Source organism: Melanotaenia boesemani, chromosome 15 (genome assembly GCF_017639745.1).
Source record: "Melanotaenia boesemani isolate fMelBoe1 chromosome 15, fMelBoe1.pri, whole genome shotgun sequence".
Lineage (NCBI taxonomy): Eukaryota > Metazoa > Chordata > Actinopteri > Atheriniformes > Melanotaeniidae > Melanotaenia > Melanotaenia boesemani.
Genome location: NC_055696.1, coordinates 6,002,694 through 6,029,737, shown reverse-complemented (window position 1 = coordinate 6,029,737; position 27,044 = coordinate 6,002,694). Strand labels below are relative to the sequence as shown.

General features: G+C 39.4%; 1 protein-coding gene across 3 annotated transcripts; it reads right to left on the bottom strand.

Moving 5' to 3' along the window:
* Positions 1-3,743: 3,743 nt before the first annotated feature.
* LOC121653844 (kinase suppressor of Ras 1-like) lies at positions 3,744-27,023 on the bottom strand. Of its 3 annotated transcripts, none has more exons than XM_042007542.1 (21): positions 26,509-27,023; positions 17,580-17,720; positions 14,216-14,363; positions 13,634-14,117; positions 11,572-11,753; positions 11,264-11,333; positions 11,045-11,128; positions 10,286-10,347; positions 10,083-10,192; positions 9,698-9,866; positions 9,375-9,416; positions 9,006-9,054; positions 8,834-8,897; positions 8,432-8,698; positions 8,160-8,356; positions 7,962-8,058; positions 7,564-7,697; positions 7,244-7,375; positions 7,014-7,149; positions 6,730-6,863; positions 3,744-5,610 (listed from the first exon to the last, which is right to left on the bottom strand). In XM_042007542.1, exons 1-21 carry the CDS (start codon positions 26,716-26,718, stop codon positions 5,589-5,591), a joined length of 2,934 nt encoding a protein of 977 aa, XP_041863476.1. In that variant the 5' UTR covers positions 26,719-27,023; the 3' UTR covers positions 3,744-5,588. The 3 variants fall into 3 exon arrangements, with proteins under 3 accessions (XP_041863476.1, XP_041863477.1, XP_041863478.1); XM_042007543.1 differs by having other exon boundaries at positions 3,744-4,791; XM_042007544.1 differs by lacking the exon at positions 9,375-9,416.
* Positions 27,024-27,044: the final 21 nt, after the last annotated feature.

Sequence of the window (27,044 nt, the reverse complement as noted above, 5' to 3'; positions counted from 1 at the left end):
GAAATCCTGAACATTGTGTTTTATTTATTTATTTTTTTATTTTAATTTAGAACAGTTTCAGTTCTGTACCAACGCCCCAAATTTGGTGTCTCAAAATAACTAAATCAAACAGATGAGTAATTGTCATTGCGTGACTGACCTACTTGTAATGAACGGCTATTTTTTCCCCTAAATGCTGGTCATGTGATCCAGTGCCAGTTGGTGTCACAGCCCTGTTAGAGGGTACAAAGGCCTTCCTTTTTCACTGAATTAATACCAGTCCACAGAAATCAATCAAACCTTCCTTGATGCAAAGCCATGCTTCACATGTAACTTCACTGATGGCAGGTTTCAAGGGCTGAACACAAACATGCAGCACTTCTCATTGTAATGACAGACCCCCCCCCAAGGTCCTATATCATAAACCTTCAAAGGATTCATCACTGATAAATGGCCTAAGCTTAAATGTGAATAATAAGCCTTGCATTTTAAGGTTTAGAAAGTATTGCCAGTACTAACATCTGAAACTGTAGGCCTGCTGATTATAAATATCATTACACAATCAGACATTTTGGGTTTTGCTGAATATGAATTTTAACCAAATGTGCTGCTATTTAAAACTTATAAAGATTCACAATGAGTCAATAATTCTGATTCCTATAAAAACAGTAAAGTTTGGTTTACAAACATTTTGGCATTTTGGCTTTTAAATATATAGATTGTAACTGTTGTACTTAAATTATGTAGTGTGAAGTAAAAAAATCTAAACTTTTCCCTTACTGATCTGACCAAAGTTAAAATCAAATGTGTATGGATTATATTATTACCTAATAATACTTAGTATAACACTTAACATTGCCCTTCAGTGTGAGACCAAATTGCAGGTCCAGAAGGTGACAGCTGTTAGGAAAAGGAAAACTTTGTGTGGGGTCTTCATGCCACCTAGAGGCAAAATGGAATTTTGACCCTCATGCACCTGTTGCTGTCATGGTTTCTGGGTTTTGGTTAAGGTTTTTGTGGTCTTGTCAGATTTTAGCTCTATTTTTCTTGTTTCATTTTGTCAGTTTTCCCTTGTATATTCAGTTTTGCTTTCTGCTTCATTAGTGCACCTGGTTTGACATAATCACTTCACCTGTTCTTAGTTGTCTTCAGTGCATTTAAACCCATTGGTTTCAGTTTCTTCTTGCTAGATCATCGTCATGTTTACATTGTTTCATCATTTTCCTGCGTGGTCCTTGTACAAAGTCCATGCCTTTAAGTTTTCAAAATCCTCTTTTTAATTTAATTTTGATTAAACCTTGGATTCCTGCACATGCCTGCCTCCTGCCTCGTCAGCCTGCATTTGGGTCCACCTTCCACAGACTAAATGAGCTAAAGCTCATTACTGAGTTTGGAAATGGGCTGTTTGTGTACATTAGTTTGTGTTCTCTGCAACAAAAAGCTAAGTCTGATATTTAACAGTTGATCTGTTGACAAGTTTTACGTATGAAGACTTAAGAGAGCGAAAAATCATCTGGTGGCTACTGTCTCTTAGAATTAGACAAACACAGCCTCAGATGAATGACACCATATAACATATTACACTGTGATCATCATTAAGAGATGAGAACCTCCAAAAAGGTAGATGTTTTGTCAGTTTGCTGGTCTAGACCATTCAGATGTGTGTGTTCAAACAGCAAAGAGAAAGAGAGACACCAGCACTGATCTTAGAGAAAGAATTGTAGGGTTATTTCCAAACAATTTGACTGAAAAGGCTTTTTCACAAATGAAGCACACGCAAGACAGCTGCCAATTTTTCCTGAAGTGGACATCCCATCAGGTTTACCGTAAGGTCGGACAGAGCAGTGCTCAGAGAAACTGTGAAAAACCAAAACAAAGCAAAACAACCCACAAAAACTAAATGCGTTAGACCTGTGAGCAAGTTAAATGTCATGTCCATGTGGTTATAAAAAGACTCAACAAGTGGTTTGTTTGGAAAGCTTCTGGAACAACCTCCTTTGGACAAACAAGACCAGAGTGGTGATCACAGCATGTCAACATAAATGCCTCACACCCACTGACAGATTCAGGGCAGAGGAGGTGATTGGGCTTATTTTGCAGGCACTGAGTCCACCATGAACTCCTCTGTAGACCAGAGTGATCTGGATTCATGAAGCTGAATTGGTTGAATTTGGGTCACACAACAGGATAAAGATCCCAAGCACAGCTGCAAAGCTACTACAGAATGTGCTGAAAGAGAAAAGAATCAAGATGTTGCAATGATCCAGTCCAAGTCCAGACCTGAACCTGATTGTAATGCTGTGCAGACCAGTGCACAATCCAGTGCTGCAAACCTCAATGAACAAAACTAAATCAAAAGATATGCAAAACTGATAACATCACAGAGAAAGTAAGTTATTGCTACTAAAGGTGGATCTATAAAATTTTGAATCGGTTTCTTTTTCTTTTAGTTAAATTTGTTATAAGTCAAATTGTTCTTAATTTGAAAGAGTATTTTTATTTTTTATTTTTAGACCTAATAAGGATCAGATGTTTTTTAAACAATTTTCTAACAGTTAAAACCTTTTCAAACTGACAACATATTTTTATGACATAACTGTTGGTCTTTATCTTTTAAAACTCTGTGGTTGCTTTTAGGATGACTCTTTAGCTGAACTAAATACAGTCCAGTCAGGGCTGATGTTTGGCTTATGATAACATTCTTTCCATTCCATCTTATTGGTTCTGCCATTAGAGCAAACATGAAAACTTATAAATACATTTTAAATTAATCAGGCAATTTGATGCTTTCAGTTATAAAGTTTCTTTTATACTATACATTTTCCATTTTTCATCAATTTGTCATTGTTTCACCAGCCAAACTCCACAAACTTCATTCATTGCAACCTGGCCTCTCTTAGGGTGTGTATACTCTGGTTTCCACAAATTCATGCACAGGGAAAAGATTTTTTTTATGCTATAGCCACCTGAATTGTTAATTTAATTTATATATTCATTACACAACTGCAGTGCATAGCTGGAAGAAAATAAATTCCAGTGTGGTATGTGAAAACTGTAGTTAGTTTCATAGCACCAATAAAACAAGTTATTACATGACAAGCCAATTTATTGTCCTCCATGGATGAAAACAGAAACTGTGTACAGAATGGTAGTCACATGCAATACAAAAATATGAATTTTTACAACAACATAAAAAACATGTATTGGCCCATTCTTTAAAAAAAAAAAAAAAAAAAAAAAAAAAAAAGGAAAAATGTACAGCTTTTATACAGTATTTTATACATGGAAAAAATATAAATATATATACATATCTGTAATTGCCATTGCAGTACCTATTAAAAAATGTTGTGAAGTATTTTACATATAAAATGTTTATACAAATATTAGAAGAATCATGTTAATTTGCTTTATATTAAATAATGTATCTACATTACATACCAATGGATTTGCAACACATTTACTGCAATCTCTCACAAACAAAACAAAAACAAAACAATCTTACATAATCAACCAATCACCCAGCTGCACGTGCAACCACAAAAAATTATTTTAAAAAAAACAAACAGAAAAACCACATAAATATGAGCACGTCAACTTAAGCCAGCAATCAGTCACAAGCGCACACAAGAGGTACTGTTCAAGGAGGAGATAGGACACTTGCACCAGGTTCCTGATTTTTTTTCGTATGTTTTGCTTTGCGCAAAGAATTAAATCAAATCCTTGAAAGACGTTTCTTCCAAAAGCAACTCATAAGGTGCACTTTACACTTCAAAAGATGGACATTACTGAAAAGTCTTTAATCTTATGTAGCCAGTAGTATCTATTTCCATGTAGATTGTTCTTTTTTTTCAACCATAGTTTAGCACAAACACTTACACACACATCTTTGTTAGTGCCCTGCTTTGAAATGCATCCAATAAACAGTGATTTAACAGATCAGACTGTACTCCATAAAGACAACATACAGGTGAGCACATCAATCTGTCCAGCCTCTGAGACTCTCCTGAAGAGAAAAACTATAGAAAAAAACTGCAAATTCCACTATGCAAAACTAAATTAAATCACAACCAAAAAAATAGTCCATGATTTTTTTTTTATTTTTGTTGTTGTTATTGTTGACAAAGTGCATATTGTGTCTAGAAATGGGCCGGTGAACATCTCAGCACATGCCATCACACAACCCTTAAGAAAAGTGAGGGAGAGGAGGCGGCTGGTTTGAGAGCATCACCCAAGCAGCCTGTCCAACATGTGCCAAACCCTTAAGGGGAAAAACAGATAAATGAAGTGGTCCATTCAGAGACTGGGTCCATTTAATGTCCAGCGGTGTGTTTGTGTGCGTGTGCATTTCAGAGAGAGAAAAAAGTGCTGTACCCCGGTGAGAACAACCACATCGCAGCAGCAAAGAGAAGGTGAGCAGGCCGAGGACAGGGCAGCCATCAGCAGGCACATATCACAGCACACCAGTCAGTCTCAGTGACAACTACCAGTTATTTGTAAGCCACAAAGTCCCCAATGACATTATAGAATGAAACGACAGGGAAGGCAAAGATATTTTAGACATGTGAAGGGAAAGTGAGAAGGTTGGTAGTGACTGTCCTCCTGGCCACACTTTAGTCCACCGATCCTTTCTTCCGAATAAGAACACGTAAATGTTAGACATGGAAGATCAGACTGTGGATTAATGGAAGCAGTGCCTGTTTCAGGCAGAGGCAATGCTTTGATCAATCCTGTAAGAGTTAAGGATTCAAGAGCATGCAAGGCAGACCCAGGCTTTGTTTTGCAATGCTTATGTTTCAGAGTGACTGCTACAACCTAGATTAGAAAACAGAAAAAGAAAAGAGGGAAAAAAGCAAAGGAAAACACAAATGTTAGACAGTTAGTAAGAGTGTAACAGGGTTACACTGAATAAAAGCAAGACATCTCATGCACACAGACTGATTAGTTTAAGGACATTCACTGAATAAAAACAGATGTGGATGCACAAGTTCATTTTGTGACTGAAGAGATCATTTGGATTCTTTCCTCTAAAGCAAGGGTCCCCAACCCTGGTCCTCAAGGCCCACTATCCTGCAGGCATTAGATGTTTCCCTGCTGCAACACACCTAATTCAAATTAAATGGATCTCTGACAAGCTCTACACAGCTCTGATACTGACCCATTAATTTGAGTTGTGTGTGTAGTAGCAGCGAAACATTGAAAGTCTGCAGAACAGTGGAACTTGAGGACCAGAGTTGGGGAACCCTTCCCTAAAGGTTTCTGTTGTTAGACATGTATTTCTCCCATGGCAATTTCACCATCTGTGAGAAAACTGGCCTTTTAGATACATGATCAGTAGTGACGCACTTGAGTACAGGTAATACAGGTAATAGCCTTGAAGCAAAAGCAAAAAGGTGTGTGAAAAAGCAAATCATAGATGAAAAGCAGAGAAGAGAGGGACTATGGTTGAGTAGTCTCTTTTCTTAACTGAAGGTAATGACCCAGACATGTTTGAGTGGTAGCCACAATATGAGCAGATTACTCTAAATGCTTAGGAAAGGAGCTTCAGGGGCTTCTTTTATTATCCTCTTTAGCAGAAGAAATGCTGGACCTTCTTTCATGATGAGAGGTAATTATGTGCTGTGGCCACACCATCTAAAACAACAATCATTTTTTTATTCATTCACATGAACAATCTTGACATGTTTTCACTTGGTTGTTCAGACTCCACAAAACAAAAATGTCTGAATGAATGGGGTTAATTATTTAATAATTAAGCTTATACTATTCCTGTCTTTGGAACAGGTTGGCTCATTTAAAAGTGGTCTTTAGTTCCCTTATTTTCTTTAGTTTTCTATTGAAGTCAAGCAAAAATACTATCTGACAAGTCTGGAAAGCATGGGGTGGATAAATAAAAAGAAGATGGGTGGGTGACTGCAACCATCCTACTGTAGAAAATGACAGGATTATATTTTTTTTGTTCAAAAACACATTTAACTAGCTTTTCAATGTTTCCCCTTTCCACAGAAAAATTGGTATAATGTGTAAAATGAAAGATTTCATCAGCACATATTTTGTTGCACCATTTGTTTCATTAAGTTGCAGCTTTTTACAGCTTAGATTGCACATTTTCACCACAGAACCACACTGCTGTATTCTGTGAAAAATGTTTGGCATTGTCTTTCTGAAATGATCAATATTTTTCTGAAAACGGCAAAGCTTGAATGCGTGTTGCTCTAAAACCTGCATGATCAGTTCAGCGTTAATGGTGCCTGACCGCAGTTTTGACAACAGCTGAACTGCAAATCTTTTCATTTTGTTATTATTATTATGTGCATTCGTTTGTGGATCTGTCTTGAAATCCACTTCTGAAATGCACACAGCTTTTGTAAGGAACTGGAAATTGTCACACTTTACAGTTAATTTACTCTCTACAAGTAACTCAATAGATTTGTTTCCTGTCAGAGTATGGTTTGATGAAGCATGAATTAAAGTTAACAAAAATACAAAGAATTTATGAACCACAAAATTTAAATATTATCTGAGAGCAAAAAACATTCAGCAGAGCTGAGTACTGACAAAGTCCACCCTAGGACCCAACACAGAGTCTGAAAATGGCTCTGCTTTAATCTAATCTAAGTTTGGATATAGAGATGAGGGTCATGACTGACAGGCCATAGTACCACAAGGAACCACAAGACACACAAAAACTAAATCTTTGTAGTATTCACATGTCCAGTGTCTTCACATCCTCCCTGACTGTGGGATACCTACTCTGCAGACTTCCAGAAGTGTCCGGGGTGGGAGAGCCTGCGGTTGAGTTTGGGCAGCTTCTCCAGCATGTCAGCTAGCTGGGTGAAAGTGGGTCTTTCTCTCAGGTCATATGCCCAGCAGGCAGAGAGGATCTCCTAAAACAAGAGGCCATTACATTTGAGTACTTGCTATTTTGCAGCACCCTCATATTGATGCAACATTGAAACATTAGCATTTGCTACTCTATAACAGGAAGAATAACCAGCACTTTCATAAATTATTGACACACTTGTACACCGACTCACCGTGACCTCCTTGCCCAGGCTGATCTCTGCTAAAACTTTCTTTATGCCCTCTCCGCTTCCAACTTGCCAGATAGTGGCTTCCACAGGCTGGTTGGTGATTGGCCAGTCCCTAGCTTGAAGCTCATACCAAATAGTTCTTTAAAAGGAAGAATTCATCCAAATAATTATATATGTAAAGGGCCTCAGGTATCCAGAGCTTAAACCGGAGTTACTCTGTGCACAGGACTTACCCAAAGGCGTACACATCTGCCGCTGTGGAAAAAGGAAGGCGGTCCTCATTGTTACCTGGGCTCATCCGACGCACAATCTCTGGGGCGAGATAACAAATCCAGCCATGTGGAAGTTTTAGCTTATTCTCACGCCTGAAAGAAAAAGGAAGACCTGAGCTTTCAGTAATACATCAAATGGAGTGAAAAGATACATAAGTTCAATGCTGTCACTTTTCATCTCCTTTAAATGTCCATTTATAAACACCAAAACAGAAGCAAAAGTGCAGAAAATTAGACAGATTTTACTAGATTTTACCACTTTTTAGGAGTTAATGTCTCACCTCCCCTCCTGAACAACTCCAGAGATGCCAAACAGCCCAAAATCTGTGATAATGACTTTGTTGGTATCATGGAAAACGTTTTTCGACTTCAAGTCTTTGTGAACAATGCCTTTGGCATGCAGATAGCCCATTCCCTGAATCAGAAGAAAAATGGATCATGAAGTGTTGACATTTGGACCACGGTGTTCAGACAAGGACATGTATCCATGAGATATAGCCACATTGTTTTATAAGGTTTTAGAACTTCCATGCATGTAAATAATGAACAGGATCACACAGTCTTTTCTAATTACAGGACAAAATTAACACACATCTTGTTTCTTAGACAATATGTTAATGGATCCAATATCAAGAGTATAAAGAAGCATAAAGAAAAAAGAAAACAGGCAACAACATACCTTTACAATCTCTTGAGCGATTTGTCTTGTTTTGTTAATATCCAAGGTGTTTTTAGTGTCCCGCACGACAGAATATAGCGTTCTCCCTTTACAGAAACTGTTGCGGAAAAGAGGATTAAAAAAAAAAAAAAAGGTTATTCTCACTAGAACATTTGAATTTGGGTTACAACATAATCTGAAGGGAGTGATTGTTCTAACCTGGTGATGATGGCTAGGTGGGGTGGAGCCATGCAAGCCCCCATGAAGAGCACCACATTTTCATGCCTGGTCTGCCTGTAGTTCATCACTTCCTTTTTAAAAAGCTTCAGATGGTCCTGATTGTTCCCATCGATTTCAAGGAGCCTAATGGCTACCTCACCGTGCCACCGACCCTTGTGCACTTTTCCCCAGCGGCCCTGGACATAAAACAAACTAAATTTAGTGACAGCTTCAGACTTTGATAATGGTAATAAGTAAATCTGATTCCTCACCTTTCCAATAAGTTCTCCAAGGTCCAGCTGCTCAAAAGGAATATCCCACTCCTGCAGGTAGACACTGGTCTGACTGGCCTTACGCGAGATGGGGACCTTCCACTGGTTTCCCCGAGTGCAGGGCAGATCGTCCAGCTCATCACACTCACCATCTGAGCCCACATTCATCCTCATGTCCTCCCTGTCATCCTCATCGTCCCCTCCCTCTTCGTTCTCCTCCTCTGCTTCAGGGCCTTCATCTTCTACATCAATCTCCTCCTCCTCTTCCTGCAATGATAATGTCTTTATGTACCAAGCATACGTAGGAAAAAAAGACAGAGAAACTCCGCAGTAAAGCACAGCAAGCGAAGAGTCAGTAAATCTGTAAATTAAGTATATTTTCAACAGCGTATTTAACATTACCTCTTCATCTTCGTCTTCTATGAGCTCAGGATGTGTGTCATCACCTGACTGCTCAATCTCACTGCTGTGAAACAGAACAATAACATTAGAGAGGCAGAATTTGAGAAGAATTCAACTACTTTGTCATCATCAAAACTGACTGAACTTAGATCTTGACATATAAATATCTTACACTGTGTCTTGAAGGACATCAGAGTACACATTTGCAGGACTGGAAACATCTACAGAGAAAAAGAAAACATAGTTTTGGAAGGAATAAAAGGACAAAGTTTTTTACTTGCAAACCCTCATGTCCCATTACATGCAAAACAAAAGTGCTCATGCAATTTCCTCACTACCTCCAGTAGGTGGTGCAAAATGCTACTTACAGTCAATGTGCACTCAGTGGAAACACTCAGTGAAAAGCTAGATACACTAACTCCTACAACCCCCCAAAGCAAGCATGCAGGGAGAAGAGAAAGCTGCGGGGGATCTAAGGTTTGCAGAGTGGGACAATTAAATAAAAACAATTCAATTTGTCACTGTGAGACTGTCAACTCACCAGGGAAGATAAACTGCTGTCTATGCTGAAAGTAACAGGCAGCTTTTGCATGAATAAAGAGAGGGGAAAGACAGGTAAGCATGGCAGGAAGAGATTCTTGGTTAGAAAAGCTTGGATAGAAAGATCTTTAACGTGCAGCTCAGAGTTAATAAATGTGGAAAAAGAAGAGGTGAGAAGTGTGTTTGTGAGCGCCGTACTGTTAAAGAAGTAAACCAAATGAACAGAAATCTATGTAATCAGAGGAATTCAACAGTCCATGTGTTTGTATGTATCCATGTTTTACTGGGGCTTCTGTAGCAGTGGATTTCTGCACCAGGGCTTACCGGGAAAGTTAAACCGGCTGTCTCGGTGGCCTTTGGGTGAAGGGTTGGGTGGAGGGGTTGCACTTGGGGGGTTGCTGTGCTGGAATGGTGCTGGAGAGGAAGGTGTAGATGAAGTGGTGGAGGATGGATTGCTGCTTGAGTCCAGTTGGTTCATTACGGGGGAATGATCCTGGGGAGACATTCAAATACTATTCAGGTTCTATAAACAACAGTTCTATAATAGTGGGGTTAAGATTACTTTTTACTATCTTAGTTTTCTTTTGTGATTAAGGCTGAATTATGGTAGACGTACTCATGGGCATAATATTATTTAATCCAACAGTGATTCAGTGCTGCTCAAAATGATTAACAAGACTAAGGCAGAACCCATTGTTTGATATTTTACCTTTTTTGTAATGGCCTTTGGTAGTGTGCCAAACTGCGGTGCTTCTGCCGGCCGATCCACAGGGTTGTTTATATCGTTGGGAACTGACTCGGTCCTGCGAATTTTGGCAACTGCAAGAGAGGATAAAAGTTTTAATATCACACAGACATTAAAGACAAAGATGATGCCCATCAATTGAAGATGAAAGGTGAAACAATAATTACTTGGCAGAAAAGAGATTCTGCAAGATGGAGCTTCCTTTGTGCATCTGTTGTGGCACTTCAGTCTGCACAGAGAAAGGGCAAATTATGAGAGGCTTTGTAGCAATTAGCATTAAAAGTTAGAATAATCCAAGTGTAAACTAGGATTTAGTCAAGCCATGAGATTAAGAAAGGATGTTGCACAAATTAAAATAAAAAAAAAATTAATTCAAATTATCTAAAGCCAAAATATGATATATGGAATAGAAATTATACTGCTTTTTTTATTTGACACCTTCAAAATGTTAAAAAAAAAAAATTCGGACAAGGTTCTGTTTACCATTGTGACACATGACCTCCTCTTAACAAGAACTTGGCCTCATATAAGGTTCATTTTGCGTGTAGGACAATTTTTATTTGAATTTCAGGAAGCAGCAATGAAGTATGTTTACTGACAACCGTTTTCTAAGTATTCCTGAGCCTTTGCAGTCGTTATGTAAAATGATTTAAGATTCTTATTTAATTTAACACAACTCTATTTGAACTATGGTGGCATCAAATTCAAGACAAGAATATACTTGTCAAAATTTTATCTTTTTGATTTTAAGTCTTCAGAATAGAACTTTATTTGTCATTGCAACAAAAAAATGCAACATAATTACTCTAATTGCTTTTTTAAACCCAGCACTCATTTTATTTATTTATTTATTTCTGAGTCAGGGTGGGGGATTGTGTCGTAATCTTAAACCTATATGACTTTAAGATGAAAAGCACTTAACTTACCGACAGTGTTTGCACTTAACCCCAAACATCATGTTCTTCTGGCACACCTGACATGTCTGCGACAACCAGGACTTTGTTGAAAACCTACACAAACGCAACAGCTTTTGTTGGTCCCACATTAGAAATTTGCTGTAATTATTAAAATGTTTTTATTTCCAATTTAGTGATTACATTTATCTTACTGCAATAGCTTACAATCAAACATATTCAAAGGCCTACCTGTGTGTGACGGCTAAACCTATGTCTCTCCTCACTGCTTGTGGGGAACTGCGATGCACGGCTACATTATCTGGGCAGACAAAAAGAAACAGAAAGATGGACAGATGCATGATGGTAGACTTACGATAAAACATGACTGACATCTAATATGAAAGTCTTGTCTTTTGGAAATGAAAGGCAAAAATATTCAGTCCCATTCAAGCCTCATTTCATAAGCAAACAAAACCAAACCACGATTAGCAAGTCCAGAAATCCCAGTAATCTTAATAAAATTAAATAAAAAAAAAGCGGATAATCCAAATGTATACTTTTAAATATGCTGTGCTCCTCCACAAGGGTGGGTGTCCCTGGATGGGTGTAAGGTGCTGTGGTTGGAGCTGAGGTGACTCCAGGGGTCCGTGAGGTCACGACGGGGTAGCGAGAAGGCGAGTCCTCACATCCATTCCCATTAACTTGCATATTCAGGAACAACTTGTTCTTTTTAACACATCTAAGAAGGAAAAAAATAAAATAAAAAGAAGTGAGTTGATCAGTATGTTGACAAAAACTCGACTGGCCACAACAACATGTCTGCAAATATGCTTGAGTACTAGACAGCACGGGGCAGATTACATAAGAGCAGGAGGAAGGTACATTGGAGCACCTTAATCTCATTGACACACGAATGCAAGAGTGTCATCCCTAACACCAGACTGAGGTCAAAAGAGGAGCAACAAGCAGTGCCAGATCTGTGATTTATGCACACGCAAGGAAAATATAGTTGTCTAATTTCATGTTAAAATATGTTTAATCACAACTGTAACCTGTTTTCAGATTGCTGTGATTATGTACACAGTCAGGACAAAGTAGCATTTTCATCTGTTTGTGTGTTGGTTGTAGTGGATCAGCCATTTAACTTGCCATTTTTTTTTCTCCTCCAATAAAGCTTTCCATAAACAGACAGGATATTATGGATAAACATGTGGCTTGTTTGTATACATGCACCCAATCACAATAAAGGGTGAGAGAAAAAGAAATTAGGGGGATTGTGTGTGTGTGTTGCCACCTCTAAGCATTAGACTTGGGAAATATTTCCTGTTATGACATGACTCATAATCTCTGGGAATCTGTGTGGGATTAGCTACACTCATACAGTGAGAGCAGAGGAGCAACAGGCAGGATGTGACAGGATGTAGCACAGAAATGAGTCTTTCTCAGGAAAGCCTCCTCCCTCTTCTCTCACAGTTTAAGATAGCTTTAAGAACAAAACAATGAACAAATGTGAACTACCACATGAAGTCATCTTACCAAATACCAGATATCAAACATGTTCTTTCATTTGATTAAACCAGATATGTGAATAATCTGTTGCAAAGAATTCAACATCCCTAAATAACAGTCCTCATCAGGAATATATGCAACGTTTAAGGGAAGTCTTCAGCTTTGCCCATTGTAACAAATGTTGTTCAGAGTCAAATGAAGATAAAAAACTAATTTTACAATAAACCAAATGTTAATTATGTTTGGTACCAATGGTGAGACCTAGAATTGGGTGTTCTCCCTTTATTAGTTGTTTTACAGGCTTCTATCTAAAATATTGTTTTATTTATTTTATTTTTCTGAGTGTTTCTATCTCATCTTTTGTATTTAAAAAGTAAAAATAAAACCTGGATTAAAAAAAAAAGTTCAGGGTTTACTTTGCAGTGTGTTTTTGATCATTACCCATGTGCATTGTAAAATCATATCAGGAGCATGTTGCTGAATTTGAGAGGATATTTTTTCCCTATACACTTCTTTATTTATCCGGTTGTTTCCATTTCTAATCATATCATCACATAAAAAGTCTAAAAACCTTCAGTGTCACTGGAAGCAACAGCTGTCAATGTCATCACAGTAGACTACCAACGCAGTATTATATTATTAGCTGTATTTGCTAAAGCTAAAAAGTTATCCTCATCCTCATTTGGTTTAGTGTTCAGTTCATGGTGCAGGCTAAAGCCACCACCTCACAATTGCTCCAGGTCAGCATTAAATATATCTTGGTGTGTTTTACCTAAAATCTGCACCAAACGTCTCACATTTCTGATACCGAATTTCTTACTGTGTCATGTCTGTGGTAATACTTAATAGTTTTCAGACAGCAAAGTATATTCTATATGTTTTGTACTTAAAACTTAAAATTTAGAATGGCAAATCACTCTGTCCAGGACATTTCTTTACTCTTCCCCAAGTTTAAACATGTGCTAACAAAGCCAACAGAGGCAATCTGGCATCATTACAGTGCTGGTCTGAGGGTCTGGTTAGGCTCTTCTCTGACCTACTAATGAAAACTTGTGGACATGGACTGTGGTGATTTTTCTAACAGTATGTACACCACAGCAAATCACGTACTTGCTGGTGGGAGGGTCCTCGATGCGATTGCCCAGCTGGGACTCGTGGCTTTTGCTGCGTGTGAGAGTGATGTTGGGAAGTAGATGCAGCACCTTGCGGGATGGAGGTGGAGGTGTGCAGGGGGGCTTCAGACGGTGACGCCTCTTTGAGGGCGGAGTTATTGGTGGGGTGGAGGTGTGCCCGTGGAGCCGGGCCGTATGAGACATGGGGAACGGATCTGTGAAAGGGCTTTCACTGTGTGCATAGGATGCCAGCGCCTCTGGTGTGGGTGCTGCTGAAACTGAGCCCGAGCGGGGATGGGGGAAGGTAGCGCAGGGAGTGGATGGGGTAGACTGGATGGTGCCTGGACGGGCTAGAGGTGATGGACTGTGAGGGCGAATGGGAGTTCCCAAATTGGTTAGCTGGTCTGCGGTCAATAGAGAACCACTATCCCTCCTGGTGGGCTCAGACAACCAGGAAGTGCTGTCCTCTCTCAGTTCGCCTCCTGTAAGAGGAAAAAAATAAATAAAAATAAGTAGGAAACTCAAAGACAATTTGGTTATCCATTTAATATATAAAGTCTCTCATAGTGTTAATGCATACCGGATTCAGTGGCACTCTTCAGACAGGAGAGGGCAGTGCTGAGTCTGACACATTCTTCTGAACTGGACCCTAGTCTTCGCATTGTATCTCGAACCTGAGCACCAGTCATCTGCAGTAAAGCATCCAGGGACAACTTTGCTTCAACAGCCTGCAGGGAAGTAATGAAAAGAAAGACACACTGTTGATTTTCATTGATTGATCAGAACAGGATTGGACAAAAGCAACACGCAAAAAGTGTGAGGAAGAAGGTTGTAGTAGAGGAGAGTGCAGCTCTGTTTAAAGTAAGTTAAAAAAGACTACAACAATATGGGTTAAAACGCAAATATGGTACTGAGTAGTTCATTCAACCTCTTGCTTCCACTTAACTTTTGACTGTTAAAATCAATACATGCATAGTTTTTAAGACAAAGGCCTAAAACTCGCTCCCAGACTGGTTAGCCCATTAGACCAGAAAATATAACAGTTAATAGTTTAAAATGTAACAGAAAAGTATTGAGCATTTAATTCAAGACCAGAAAGTCAGAGGAGCACAAATTCATACAGACTACAGCACTCACACTAATGAGTAGCCTATATTTGGGCATATAATAACCAATGCAAGTGAGTACAGGAAGGTCTTTCTTGCTATGCACCATGGTGGTAATGTGTGGCCTCGCTTTTCCACACCATGAAATTAGAAAACTGAAAGCGACAATAAGTTTGCAGGGTCTGACAGCTTAATGGGTATCTTGCAAGTTTAGGTGGCTTTTTGAGGGTCAAGATTTGGTTTTAGTGTTTGAATTAGACCATGGTTAAGGTGAGGGAATGCACCATGAGTCTGTTTCTATTTGTGTATTAGTATAAATATGAAAATTAAAATAAAGTCATGCAAATAGAATTATATGAAAACAATATTTGGTTACATTATGAATACAAAAATAACGACTAATGACAAATAAAAAGAGGGAAATTACAGATCAATCTTTTTTATCTAAAGTTTAGTTTAGTTATATATGGTAGCATGTTTGTTTTCACAATATACTCATTACAGACATAAAGTAAGCCTATCAAATCAGTCCCTTAGGGTTTTACTTTGATCTGAAGAGCAGATTGGCTTCTGACTAAAATACCTCTGATTATAAATGAGAATAACCACACACCAAGCAAGCAGTTCAAAACAAAACTGGACAAAAACTGAGCATGTAACATTTATCAGAAGTTCAGATACGAGAAAAAACATTACAAACCAAAATCTTCAGAGCACACGAAAAAGGAAATAGGACCTTCTACAGTAAATTTAGGATGTTTTTTTTTTTTTTTTTTTTTTATGGGAAGTGCGTAATCACTTATCAGTCAGGTTAAACCCTTGCTCTGAGAGGGCAAACACTGGTAGCAAAACTAGGGCAACCTCCCACACTCAAGTGTACACTACAAGCAAAGCGAAGTGCTCACATGCAGACACACAGTCGAGAGTGAGAGATGTGATGTTTAAAGTGGCTGTCTGTTCTCTGCTCATCTCCCAACTTTTCACACCAATATTATAAATTTAGATACATAAATACTACATATTTCAATTTCTGCATTGGGGCCTCCTGGATACATTGTTACTGGTCAGAACTGCAATGCATGTAAAGTACACAAACAAACAAACATTTCAAATATTTTTCTACACATCATGTAAGGGTGTTTTAGTTAGTAAAGGTCCCCCCTCCAGAGTGGCCTTTTACAAATAATGCTCTCATGTACATACAAGTAGATAGTTAATTAAACATTGGTAAGTTTTTACAATAAATTTTCAAGAAAACACTCCTGCGGTTATAAAAATAAAGATAAAATGAAGTAAATAAACTCCCAAGAAAACATTTAAGCAGCTCCTAATAGACCTCCAATGGAATCACTCTTTGCAAGTTGAAGCAAGGGAACAAAGAGGTTGTATTTAATAAATAGGCCAACTACAATCATCATAATGTTTTCAGATCATCCATTACACAATCCAGTCCTCACAGTATAGAGCGAGAAGATGCACTGTACAAATCTCAGTTTAATAAGGTGTGAAGATCTAACATGTTATGACAGCTCTGCATACATTACAATTACCCTGTTCGTGTACGGAAAAAGACTGAGCACTATTCTATCCAAAACACTCTTCTTTTCTTGCACAAAGATGTATGCTTTGAAGGGAAGCTAGGCCTAAACAGAGAAGCAAACAAAATAAAACTGAGCAAGACAGATAAAACTAAACTGTAAACAGAAGGGAGATGTGGAGTGAGGCCTTAACACAAAGAGGAAAGGCACGTACAAGCAGGGGACAAACTGAAGAATAACAAGCACAGAAGCATTAAAAAATAAGCAGGTTACAGTTTAGTCGCAAAACAAAAATGGAAGGACAAGAGCAGTGAAAACATACAGTAGCAGATGGGGATTAAACAGTTTATAGCAGCAAAGGAAGGACATCAGCGAAAGAGGAGAAAAATCACAAGGACAAGTTCAAAAACATGGAAATTAAATTAAAAATCTACTAAGTTAATTTTCTTTTGCAAAGGCACAAAGAGACTTATGGAAATAAAACAGCTGCCTGACAAGGTGTGAGCTTATATTTTATGACCTTAAAAGATCATACAGGTCTGCACAAAAAACTGGTTCTACTACAAGCCATCTGTTAAATCATCACTGAAAAAGAATCTGCTTAATAATGATATCTCACTTGCTGTTAAGTACTAACTGAGAATCAAACCAGATAAATACTTCTCAGGAACCACACTCATTCCGCGAGCTTAGAGGTTTCTGTTTGAACTAGTTCATCAGAATACTTTCATTGCCATTTGCTCTTACCTATAAAGTTAATCTATGATACTACTTTGGAAAGCAGGTTGAAACATGACACAAATTAACCAGATACATCTTTCCACAAATGCAGATATCAAAAAGCAACTTCACTCCACAGACACAATTCAATAAAGCTTTTACTAACCCGTGTGAGTCTTTAACAAACGTTTACTTTCGAAACATTCCTCACACACTTGTCAAAAATTCACTGTTCAGTCTCACAAACATGGGATCAAATTATAAATGGAAGCATGCAGTGAACTAGCTCTCTAAGCACCCAATGAGTGTCTATGTGACAAAGGGTAAATAGTCACTTTGATTATTGTATTACTCTAATGAAACATGTTTTGAGAATTGCATATTGATCAAACTGACTAGAAAAACTGAAAAAGACTCGGCTCTACTGAGATTTTACTGCAACAAAATGCCTGACCAGTTAGCCTTTTGATGGCATTCCTCATGCACATGAGAACATGGACTGAGTACACAAACCGAGTGCACATCAGTGTGACACAAACACAGAGTAGACTGGCATTCCTACAGAAACGACATGACCCACCTTGATGAGCTCTGGTCGCAGGTTGATGGTGCGCAGCCAGTCTCGTAAGTGTGGGTAGCTGTCCAAGGCCTCGGGCCTCTCTGTCTCTGGCACTTTCTGCTTGCACTGCAGCTGTTTACAGATGTATTTCATCAGCTTCACCTGCAGGGAGCAATAGAGAACATAGCACAGAAGGGAGGGGCAGGTTAAAGGTGAGGTTCACTGCCTGCAAGGAGGCTTTCACTGTGAAGGGTATCTGCCACACCTGTGTTGGCAGTCTATTTATTTTTGTAGAGACAGAACATAAGTTATGCTGTATGTGGACTTTGTACCTTCCCTTCCTTTTGTTGAGGGGAAAATAGTTACAAACTACTTCTGATCTGTGAAATTGAAACGACACACATGAGCCTCACAAATATTTTCCATCACCAGATGCTTCTCTAGTACAGCAAAAACAGATGCATGAATTACTCCATGCTCACACATGTTCAATATTTTCCATTCCAAACTCAAACTACCTGTAGTGAAAACACCAGTGTTTGTTTCCATGTGCTCTCTGCGTACAAGATGGCTAATTAGATAGAAACTGCTATTATTGTGCAGGGGCTGGTCATCTAATGAGAGCAGCTGGGGTGCTCGCAGAGCAAATAAGTACATTTGGAGAAAAGATGTAGCTCAGTCACAGAGTACTAAGACATGCTGAAGATGCCACATGACCTACCAATTTTAAAGTTAGTAACAAAGCTATTAAACTTCCTTTTCATCAGTAATTCCGTGACAACTTGCCACAGTTTTTAACTTTTGGTCACAATCATGGTTATCTATAGTAAAATGAATTAATAAATTAAGATCAAAAGATGCAGGAAAGTATCGCTTTCCTTCTGCTTGTACCACATCTTCCTCTCTAGATAGTGTCAACAATGCAACCATGCAGCAATGGCTCAGTGGAGTGAATGGAAAGAAGAAAAGACTGCCTATTACAATGGTTCTGTCAACATAATTTAGAGTAATTGCATTAACCCTCACGTACTCCAGTTCTCTTCCTAATGTTTACATCTGCTAATCAGACCAGTAATGACTAAAACCTTATTGTGGTCTTTATTACAGTGTCAGATGACATAAGAAACATCCGATAAACCGTCTCTGTTCAAAAGCCAATGTACATGATTACATTGGAGTCTTGTTCTCAAAGCCTCTATACAACTGTGAGACTTCAGTGCTTTAATGTCAAGTGCAGTGGTCCATTCTGTGAATTAGTATTACAATGAACACCATGGTGTTGGTTTGCAGCAGCCTGCATTGTGCAGCTCAGCATGACTGTATAGTGTGTCCTTATCTCACAGTCTATCTATAAGAGTCCATTACAGCAGGCAGCACCTTCAGATGAGCTGTGCAGCAACCAGCTAGCTCACGACCTGCCATGCACCTTTCGAGCACCGCAACAACAATGGCAAGCGCGAGTCTTTCTCTGCTTATTCAGCCATGTCCATGACACATCCACTCACAAGCTAGATAGAAACACTACAACTGCGCTGCTCCCTGCAAGTGCGGCTTTGGGAGGTAAAAAAGCTGCTTTGTGGCAGATAACAAAAGCATCTCCTTTGTAGTTTTACGAGATAAAGAGGATGGAGAGGAGGTAAATGCTCTACGTGTTGACCCTGACTCTTCAATTGAGCTCTGTAGCCATTCACCAATTATGTCAATGATGTCATAAAATTTAAATGTCCAATATGAAAACAAATAATAAAAAGCATGTGCCTGAATGCAAATTTACAGCTTTAAATACCTATAATAAATGCCAAAATAGGTTAAAGGGGCTGCAACAAAAGGCAGCTCCTTCTGTAGGAGCTTTTCAGTCCATTTTCATTTGGTTAGGAAACATGTATACTTCTGAACACATATGCAAACATACTGACAGACAAGTATACAAAGTAGGTAGAAGATACAAGCTGGATTACACAATATGAAGCTGTGATAAATGGTAAGCCACATTCATATCAAATTCAAATACATATGCTCTCATCAAATATTTAAATTTACTCTAATGAGTCTTTAGATCTGGATGATCATGATCAACAGTGAGAGGCATTTACTTAACATAGTTAATAAGCTAGCCTCCTTCTTTACCTCCTATACATTAGTGCAGCACTGTGACGTCAGGTTACCTAGCAACATCTCTTCTGAGTCGTCAGCAACATTTCAGTGGGATTTTCCCATACATGTGAAACACAGAGCTCAGTCACAATACATCTCAACATACAAACATCATCATGTGTCTCCACAGGACAATAGCTGCGGTAGCTACCAAACATGACCAGCATATTTATCTCCTGTCACTCACAGCACATTCACTTTACCAATTAGGACCCTAAATAAGTGAGATGGATAGGATTACACAAGCACACAAGTCCCCAAATCCCTCACTGATATCAGAGATGTTTGTGTTTCAAGTGCAGTCAGGCACACCAGCGAACCAAGAGATAATGACAGGCCCCTTGTGTTTTATTTTTGGTGCAGAGTGGAGAAAAACAGAGTTTGACGTGTGGCCTGGAGGTGGGAGGAGGGGGAGGAGAAATGGCGTCAGAGCCCACCTGTCAGCGGAGCTAAACAACACCATGGCAACAGCCTAATGCTGCGTGGAGATGAGTGACAGCCGGTGTGTCAGCCACCAGGGAGGGCAGAGGAGTCCCAGCAGCGGCCGGCCTGACACAGCAGACTCAGGGAGCCGATCCCACTGCCTCAGTTGTTTTCTCAAGGCTCTTGCTGACACAGCCACTTTGGTGCAACTGCCAAGGATAGCATGGCCTATCTGAGAACAGTGCTCCATTTCAGAAAATGATATTTGTACAGGAAGGTCAGATCATTTCTCCCAGACTGAAACATACATAAATATTTCTTGTTGCTAGAACAGGCCCACTAGATAACAACTTTTCCTGATATTATATTAGCTATCACTGCATGTCCTCCCTAAAGAGGCACAAGAAACTATTTATGGAAGTTAGAGTGGTGTGTTTGGGGCTAAAAAATGAATTTTCCTTACACATAACAGAGGATTTGCACACACACACACACACACACACACTGACAGTTATGCAGAGGTCAGATCACAAGAAGGGGTAAGTCCATTGGGGGTACAAGGCTGATATAGTCCAAGACAATGGTGGACTGCCCCTCCTCCAACATAGCTACCAACAGTGCAAGCTGACGCTAGGTTGAGGGGGTGTCAAAGAGGTGACAGAGTTGCTTCCAACTCTGTGCAAATAAGTGCAAGGTGTGTCTGTCCAAGCCTTGACAACTAGACACACAAATACCTGGCCTTGTTTAGGCCTATACTTTGTCATTTTTAACAGAAGAACATGTGGCTACTGAGGCCTTTTTAAAATATCCCAAACGAACAAACTGCAGTATTAGAAAACATATGCATCCCGTATTTTTAACTATTTACTGTACAACATGACATATCATGCTATCTCTTTGATGAAAGGGAGACAGAGGAAACAAAATCCTCTCTTTCCCACAAAAGAAGCAATGCAGACCTAAAAATTGAAGGATGTAATGCAACTCATCCTGAGCCAGTTCAAGAATAGATCAAGGCCTGCCTACACTGTTCAACCATTCTGATTTCCACATCACGCACTCCATTCTTATTGGCTACACCCCCTCCCCTTTACTGAAAGGAAAAAAGGAAACAGAGTCAGGGTCAGCTCTGATAGTCACTAGAGTTGTGTTTCCTCCATTTCCCCTGATGTGAGCGACATTCTTCGCTGTCTACTTCTAGGCCTCCGACAGACACACAAACACACTCAGTGGTTGTCATGTCACAAAAGGCAGCCCAGCGGATTGGCTTTGATTCTCCCCTCCCCTTTCCTGCCTGCTCTACCCTCTCACAGAGGCTCTTTGCGCGTCATTTGATTTTCTTATTTAACAACCAACCCTGAAAATGCGTAGGAAGAAAGATGTCTAAATATAGATGCAGCCACAACAGCTCGCACCACAAGCGCACAGCAAACTCTCTCCAACACCATGAGGAGACAAAACAGAGTGACGCTTTGCTTGTTTGCTGATCATTACAGAGAGCACTGATCAGAAAGATAGGGTAGTGAATTGCTTTTATGTAAAGATTAACAGGTATGGATACCTCACATTATTTACAGGTTATGTAAAAATGCACATTAGTGAAACACTTATAAGGATGCTTTTAAGTTGCCACTTTTGTTAGTCTGGATCATGCAAATTAATTTGGATGTTGTTTGGAAGCACACAAGCAGCTAAGGCAGTGTAAGGTGATACGATAAAAACAAAAGTCAGGAACATATAAACAGCTACAGTAAAAGTAACACATGGCCAGCATGAGAGGCAGACAGGGACTGAGCTGAGTGGGATTAACATGTGAAAAGTGAAGTACCAGTTAGCACTCCATGTAAGAGGCCAGTATCATTATCCTCTCACTGGCAAGGCAGAAAAAACACACACAGTTCAAGTGGAATAATAAACCTCACTCAATGAGAGAATAAAGCCATTTCAAGCCGCTCTTGATTGCACTCTAGTGCAATATGGGGACGATAACCCCTTAGCATGAGTGAGACAATTTCCCTGACCTCAAACACATTGCACAAATTCTGCACATGAATTAAAAGCTTTGACAGTGATGACATCTATGTTATGCTTCTCCTGCTACTGAAAAGGATTCATACTTAAAATATATAATAAATACATATTTACAGGACAGCTGCAGGCCAGCTTTTCGAACCCAAAACCCAGTAGTTTTGGGTCTGAGGAAGGCTACTTTTAAGGAAATAAAACAGTACACATAACAGCGGAACTCAGAATTACATCAGTTTAGCATTTAATGGGTGACTCAATATCTATTGCTGACTGCCTAGCCCTCTGATTTGTGATAGAAGAGGTATGTAGAGGGGAAAATTCTCAAGGAGTAAAGGAAGAAGTGAAAGTGCACACCATGGCAGGCTGCAAAACAGTCTGCCAGTAAAGACCTATAATGGCAGAACAGTGTACATGTCACAAGTGAAGTTTTGCATGTATGTGCATTCACATCACTGACTTTACTGCATTGTAGCCACTGTCCTATTACTATATAAACCATTTAAAACAGCAGTGGCTTTGGAAATGGTCTTACAAAGTTTTGCATAATCTGTGATTTGAAAAGTGAAGACACCAAAGCGGCCAATTGTAACTAGAGACCAGTCATGCGCAACGATCTAAAAAAAAACCCCCCAAAAACTGTTGATCAATCAACATCATTTTAACAGACAACATTGTTCACATGTTTCTGTCATTCAGTGTGCCTACACAATGAAGCTATAGTGAAATGTGCATCGTTTCTAATGTGAGGTTAATCTGATGAACAAATGTCTTTGCTGTGTATTTAGCTTAAACAGCCTTTTGAAGCTTCCCAAACATGTGAAAACTCTTTGTGTGAAGCAGCTTCAAATCAATTTGAGTCAAAGCTGAGACACGTCATGCTGATGTTATGGATGGTCTAATCTGTTAACATGGAAGCATGATGTTCCACACACACACAAAGCACACACAGCCTAAAACCACTTATCTACAAGGCACCCCAAGACCCGCCAGCTCTCCAAGGAAGTCTGATGAAAGACATCCAACTCTCAGCAATGACAGACTTGTTTGACTTTATGCCTGACTTGATCTGAGATCACCACTTGAACTCAAATCCCACTTCTAATGGTTAATACTCCTTTTTTACTGATATGAACTATGATACTGAAATGTACAGATGGACTTGTAAATATTTCAACCTGTGCTGTTTCCTGTTCTTCGCGGGAAACTTTACCGTTATCTTGTCCCCTCTTCGGCTGTCAAAGACAGGACAGCTATTGACCAGGAAACATGAAAGTAACAGACCCATCTATGTTTCTCATCTAAAATATTACATTGGTTGTAAAGGGGAACCAAGCAACCGGATCCTCACTTCATGTCAAATCCGTTTCTTGACTTTGTCTTTCATCATTTTCTTTACATCTGTTCATCTTTGAAAATCATTATTGTCTGCCATGTTGAACTGAGAAGAAATTAGTCATACAAACCATCTAATGTCATACTTGTCAAATAAAAACCTAGATAAACTAAAAATTGTACACGTGTGGTAAGATAGAGATGTTTAACGTGTCAGTAAAATAGACAAGGAACAAACAAAAAAAAAAAAAAAAAAACACCAATACATACTGGAAATGTACTCCTTCACCTGTTTTGACTTATTTGGGTAAAGATGCCACAAAAATAAAGAGATAAAAATCAGTAAGTAAGGGGGAAAAAAAAGAAAACAAAAACAAACGCAACTGACATTGATGCTGATAAAAAAAAAAGTTTAAACTTTCTAACTAAACTAAACATAACCTTCCACTGAAATTATGAGCATCCTATTCTAGGCTCTCGGACCACCTGATCATATCTGCATTTTGCATTTACTCCAGATTGTTTGAGAAGCATCTGCGTGTGCTCAGGAAAATTAAATAAATAAATAAATAGAAAAAATAAGGCAGGACTGCGCAGGAATTAAAGATGATTGTACTTTTGCGTCAGTGGTCAATCAGTGAAATTAAGATTTAATAAATACTGTTTCACAAAACATCATTAAGACATAGAATTAGTTGAGCTGTAAGCTAGAAAATGTCTACAGTACCCGTTTCCGGTTCTACCGTCCAACTTCAAGTCAGTAAGCACTTTGAGGCTCTTATCTCCTCTAAAGATAAAGAAGATTTCAATAAAAAAAAAGGTTTCTTCTGATTCTTGAGGTACAATGGGGACGGATTCTGAACACGGCTACGCCACAAACTAGCTAAAACTAATTCAAATGATCACATCCACAGTTTTAGACAGCACCTAATAACAGCTTCACAGGCACAGGAAAAAAAAGACCCCAAAGCAGTGTTTTGTAGTCTTCAAGCAGCATGTGAGAGCAACGCTGCCTGTCCATTGTCATGTAGAACAATGCTGGTGCAAAATGTATCTACGAGACAGCATACCTCAGGAAGTACTCTGCCAGATCACGTCCTGTTCAACCGACAAGGCACACATGACAACGGATAAAGAGGAGTTGAAGAATGTAGGCTAGGACGGGCCATGACTCCACAAGTCCCTGTTACTTCTACGTTTTAACCAGTTCAGGCATGCATTTCATAACCTGCTGCAACTTTGCTTCAGGAAAGAAAAATGTAACCAAGAGTTCAGCTTCATTTTCCTCTCACTGCACATAAGCAATGGGAGGGGATTTAGGGTAGACTCAAGCAAGACAACTAAAGAACAAGCAAACCAACTTTGTCTGGTATCTATCTCAGTTAATAATCTGTTTCATCTAATACCAGGCTTCTTCACTTGAGCCAGTGAAAATGTGCTCCCACGCAGCAGCTTGCCAACTTTAACCTTATGCCTGCCAGTCAGCTAAGGAGCCACAATATTTTTTGAGAATATTTATAATTTCAAACCAGAAGAAAAATTGCACTTGAGAGCATGAGACCGATTTGTCATCACTCTTCTGCACTAATCTATCAGCCCTACTGTGGCAAACAAGCCGGGAGTAACAAGATTACAGATATGATCTCACTTGCAAATAAATAAACCAGCTTTAAGGAGCTACTTTACCCATTAGAAACGTTTTTTTTTTTTTTTTTAATACCGAGGGTCTTTTGAAACCAGTTTGCTGTGTTTTTCTGTGGCTGAAACTAAACGCCCTCTGCTTTCTGGAACATTACGTGTTGGGGAACGGTATTATTGTTCATAGGGGTGTTCAGTTATACAGAAATAAAACAGACATGGATAATTGATAGCCTCTAGCCAATCAGGACTGAATATTCCTTTTAGCCAAGGTATAAGACTTAAATAAACTATGACCTAGAAAACCCATTTACTGTCCATCATGTCTGGAGCAATCACACACTATCACATAATATTCCACTGTTCCTACATCTCCATGTGTCCTATCTCACTCAATTATATCACACTCACACTTCTTCCCATCACCCTCTGGTAAAATCTGGGACTGATGTCATGTGGAAACATGCAGGCCTGAGGTAATCAAATATTTTGCAATCTTAACCTACATACTTGAACATCTAGACATAAAGTATCCATATAGCACAATCTATTCAGACCAGATCTCCAGAACCAGAAAAATACCAAAGAGTGCCTCAAAACAGCCAATAAAGAGAAGTAAAATAAAAACACAATGTGAAGCCAAGGTCTTACCGCGGTTGACTTCTCTGACACTGCCAGCTATAGTAGGATATGTTGCCCTGTCTCCCAAAAATAAATAAATAAATAACGGAAACGACTCCTGCGCAAAGCATTATCAAGTCATCCCAACAGGACAGAACTGAATCTGCATCCAGATGGAGGAGAGCATCAGCCTTCCCTGCCTACGTTTTTTTTGTGTGTGTGTGGGGGGGGCATAAGCCAGATGGAACACGTCGTAGGCTACGTTTTATTTTCTATTTTTCTTTGTAGGCCCAGCTGCACTGCCACAAAATGTGTAGCGGAATACAGTAACATAAATAATAGCAGTATCAGATTATTGAATGTGTGCCATTAGGCCAGGCTAAATTCAGCTGCACGGCACGGTGATGTGAACCACCAAGAGGAGCTCCTGAGAAATAATAGAGAAGGAGGTCACACAAATAGCTGGATCACATGCATTAATGCTGTCTTTATTGTTTAGGAATATTCTAGAGAACAAATCAACCCTACTTCATAATAAATCTTGAGCCATCCTCGCCTCAATGCATCGACCTAGTAGCACACTGTAAGCGACAAAATGTGCTCGGCTCACTTGACACCGTTAGGGCGCCTCGCTTGCAGCACATATTCAACCCCGTGAAGCGGACATAGCGTTAGGGCTTCATGACTTCGCAATTTGACTACATTACTTTCTACGGCAATACGCCGCATTTGACTTATCCGAAAAGCTCATTACCTCTAAAGTGCGTATTTCTTGCTGAGTGAGGTCGTTGGACGCGGCGCATTTGGTCCGTAGCCCCTGTAAACTGGAGATGGAGATATCAATCATATTCTGGATGAGTTCGCATTGATGTAGTGCGGCCATCGCTGCGCCACCACCGCTGTCCCTCTCCGGCTGTTCATCACTCTCGACCATCTTCCCACCTTTGACAGACACACTATCCATTCCTCAGCATTGGGCACGGCTGGAAGGGCTGGAGTTAAACCGCTGAGCTCAAATAAAACATATACAGCAGTCCAGCGTCGCAGCGACCTATTGTGGAAGTTAGCGGACAGCAACTGTCTCCAGCTCCCAGCATGGAAAAACAAGTAAAGACGCAGACTAAATATATTTTGTCAAGGCAATGTGCTCGACGGTAGCCCGTTTCGTAAAACTGTCCGAAGTCCGGTAATGCTTGACTTGTATTTTCAGTCCGTGTGGGCTTCCGACAAGCGGATACACTAGCTTCCACCGACAGCTCTGGCAGAGGCTTCACCGTCTGTCAGCTGTTG

Bases quoted from the DNA above. Each gene is read 5' to 3' on its own strand.
- LOC121653844 (XM_042007542.1), bottom strand. From the start codon at position 26,718: ATGGATAGTGTGTCTGTCAAAGGTGGGAAGATGGTCGAGAGTGATGAA. The intron at 11,754-13,633 runs GTACGTGATTTG...TTTCCTTCTTAG, and splicing joins GAGGACCCTCCCACCAGCAA to ATGTGTTAAAAAGAACAAGT. The intron at 5,611-6,729 runs GTAGGTATCCCA...TTGTTGTTTTAG, and splicing joins CACTTCTGGAAGTCTGCAGA to ATGGTGTGGCCACAGCACAT.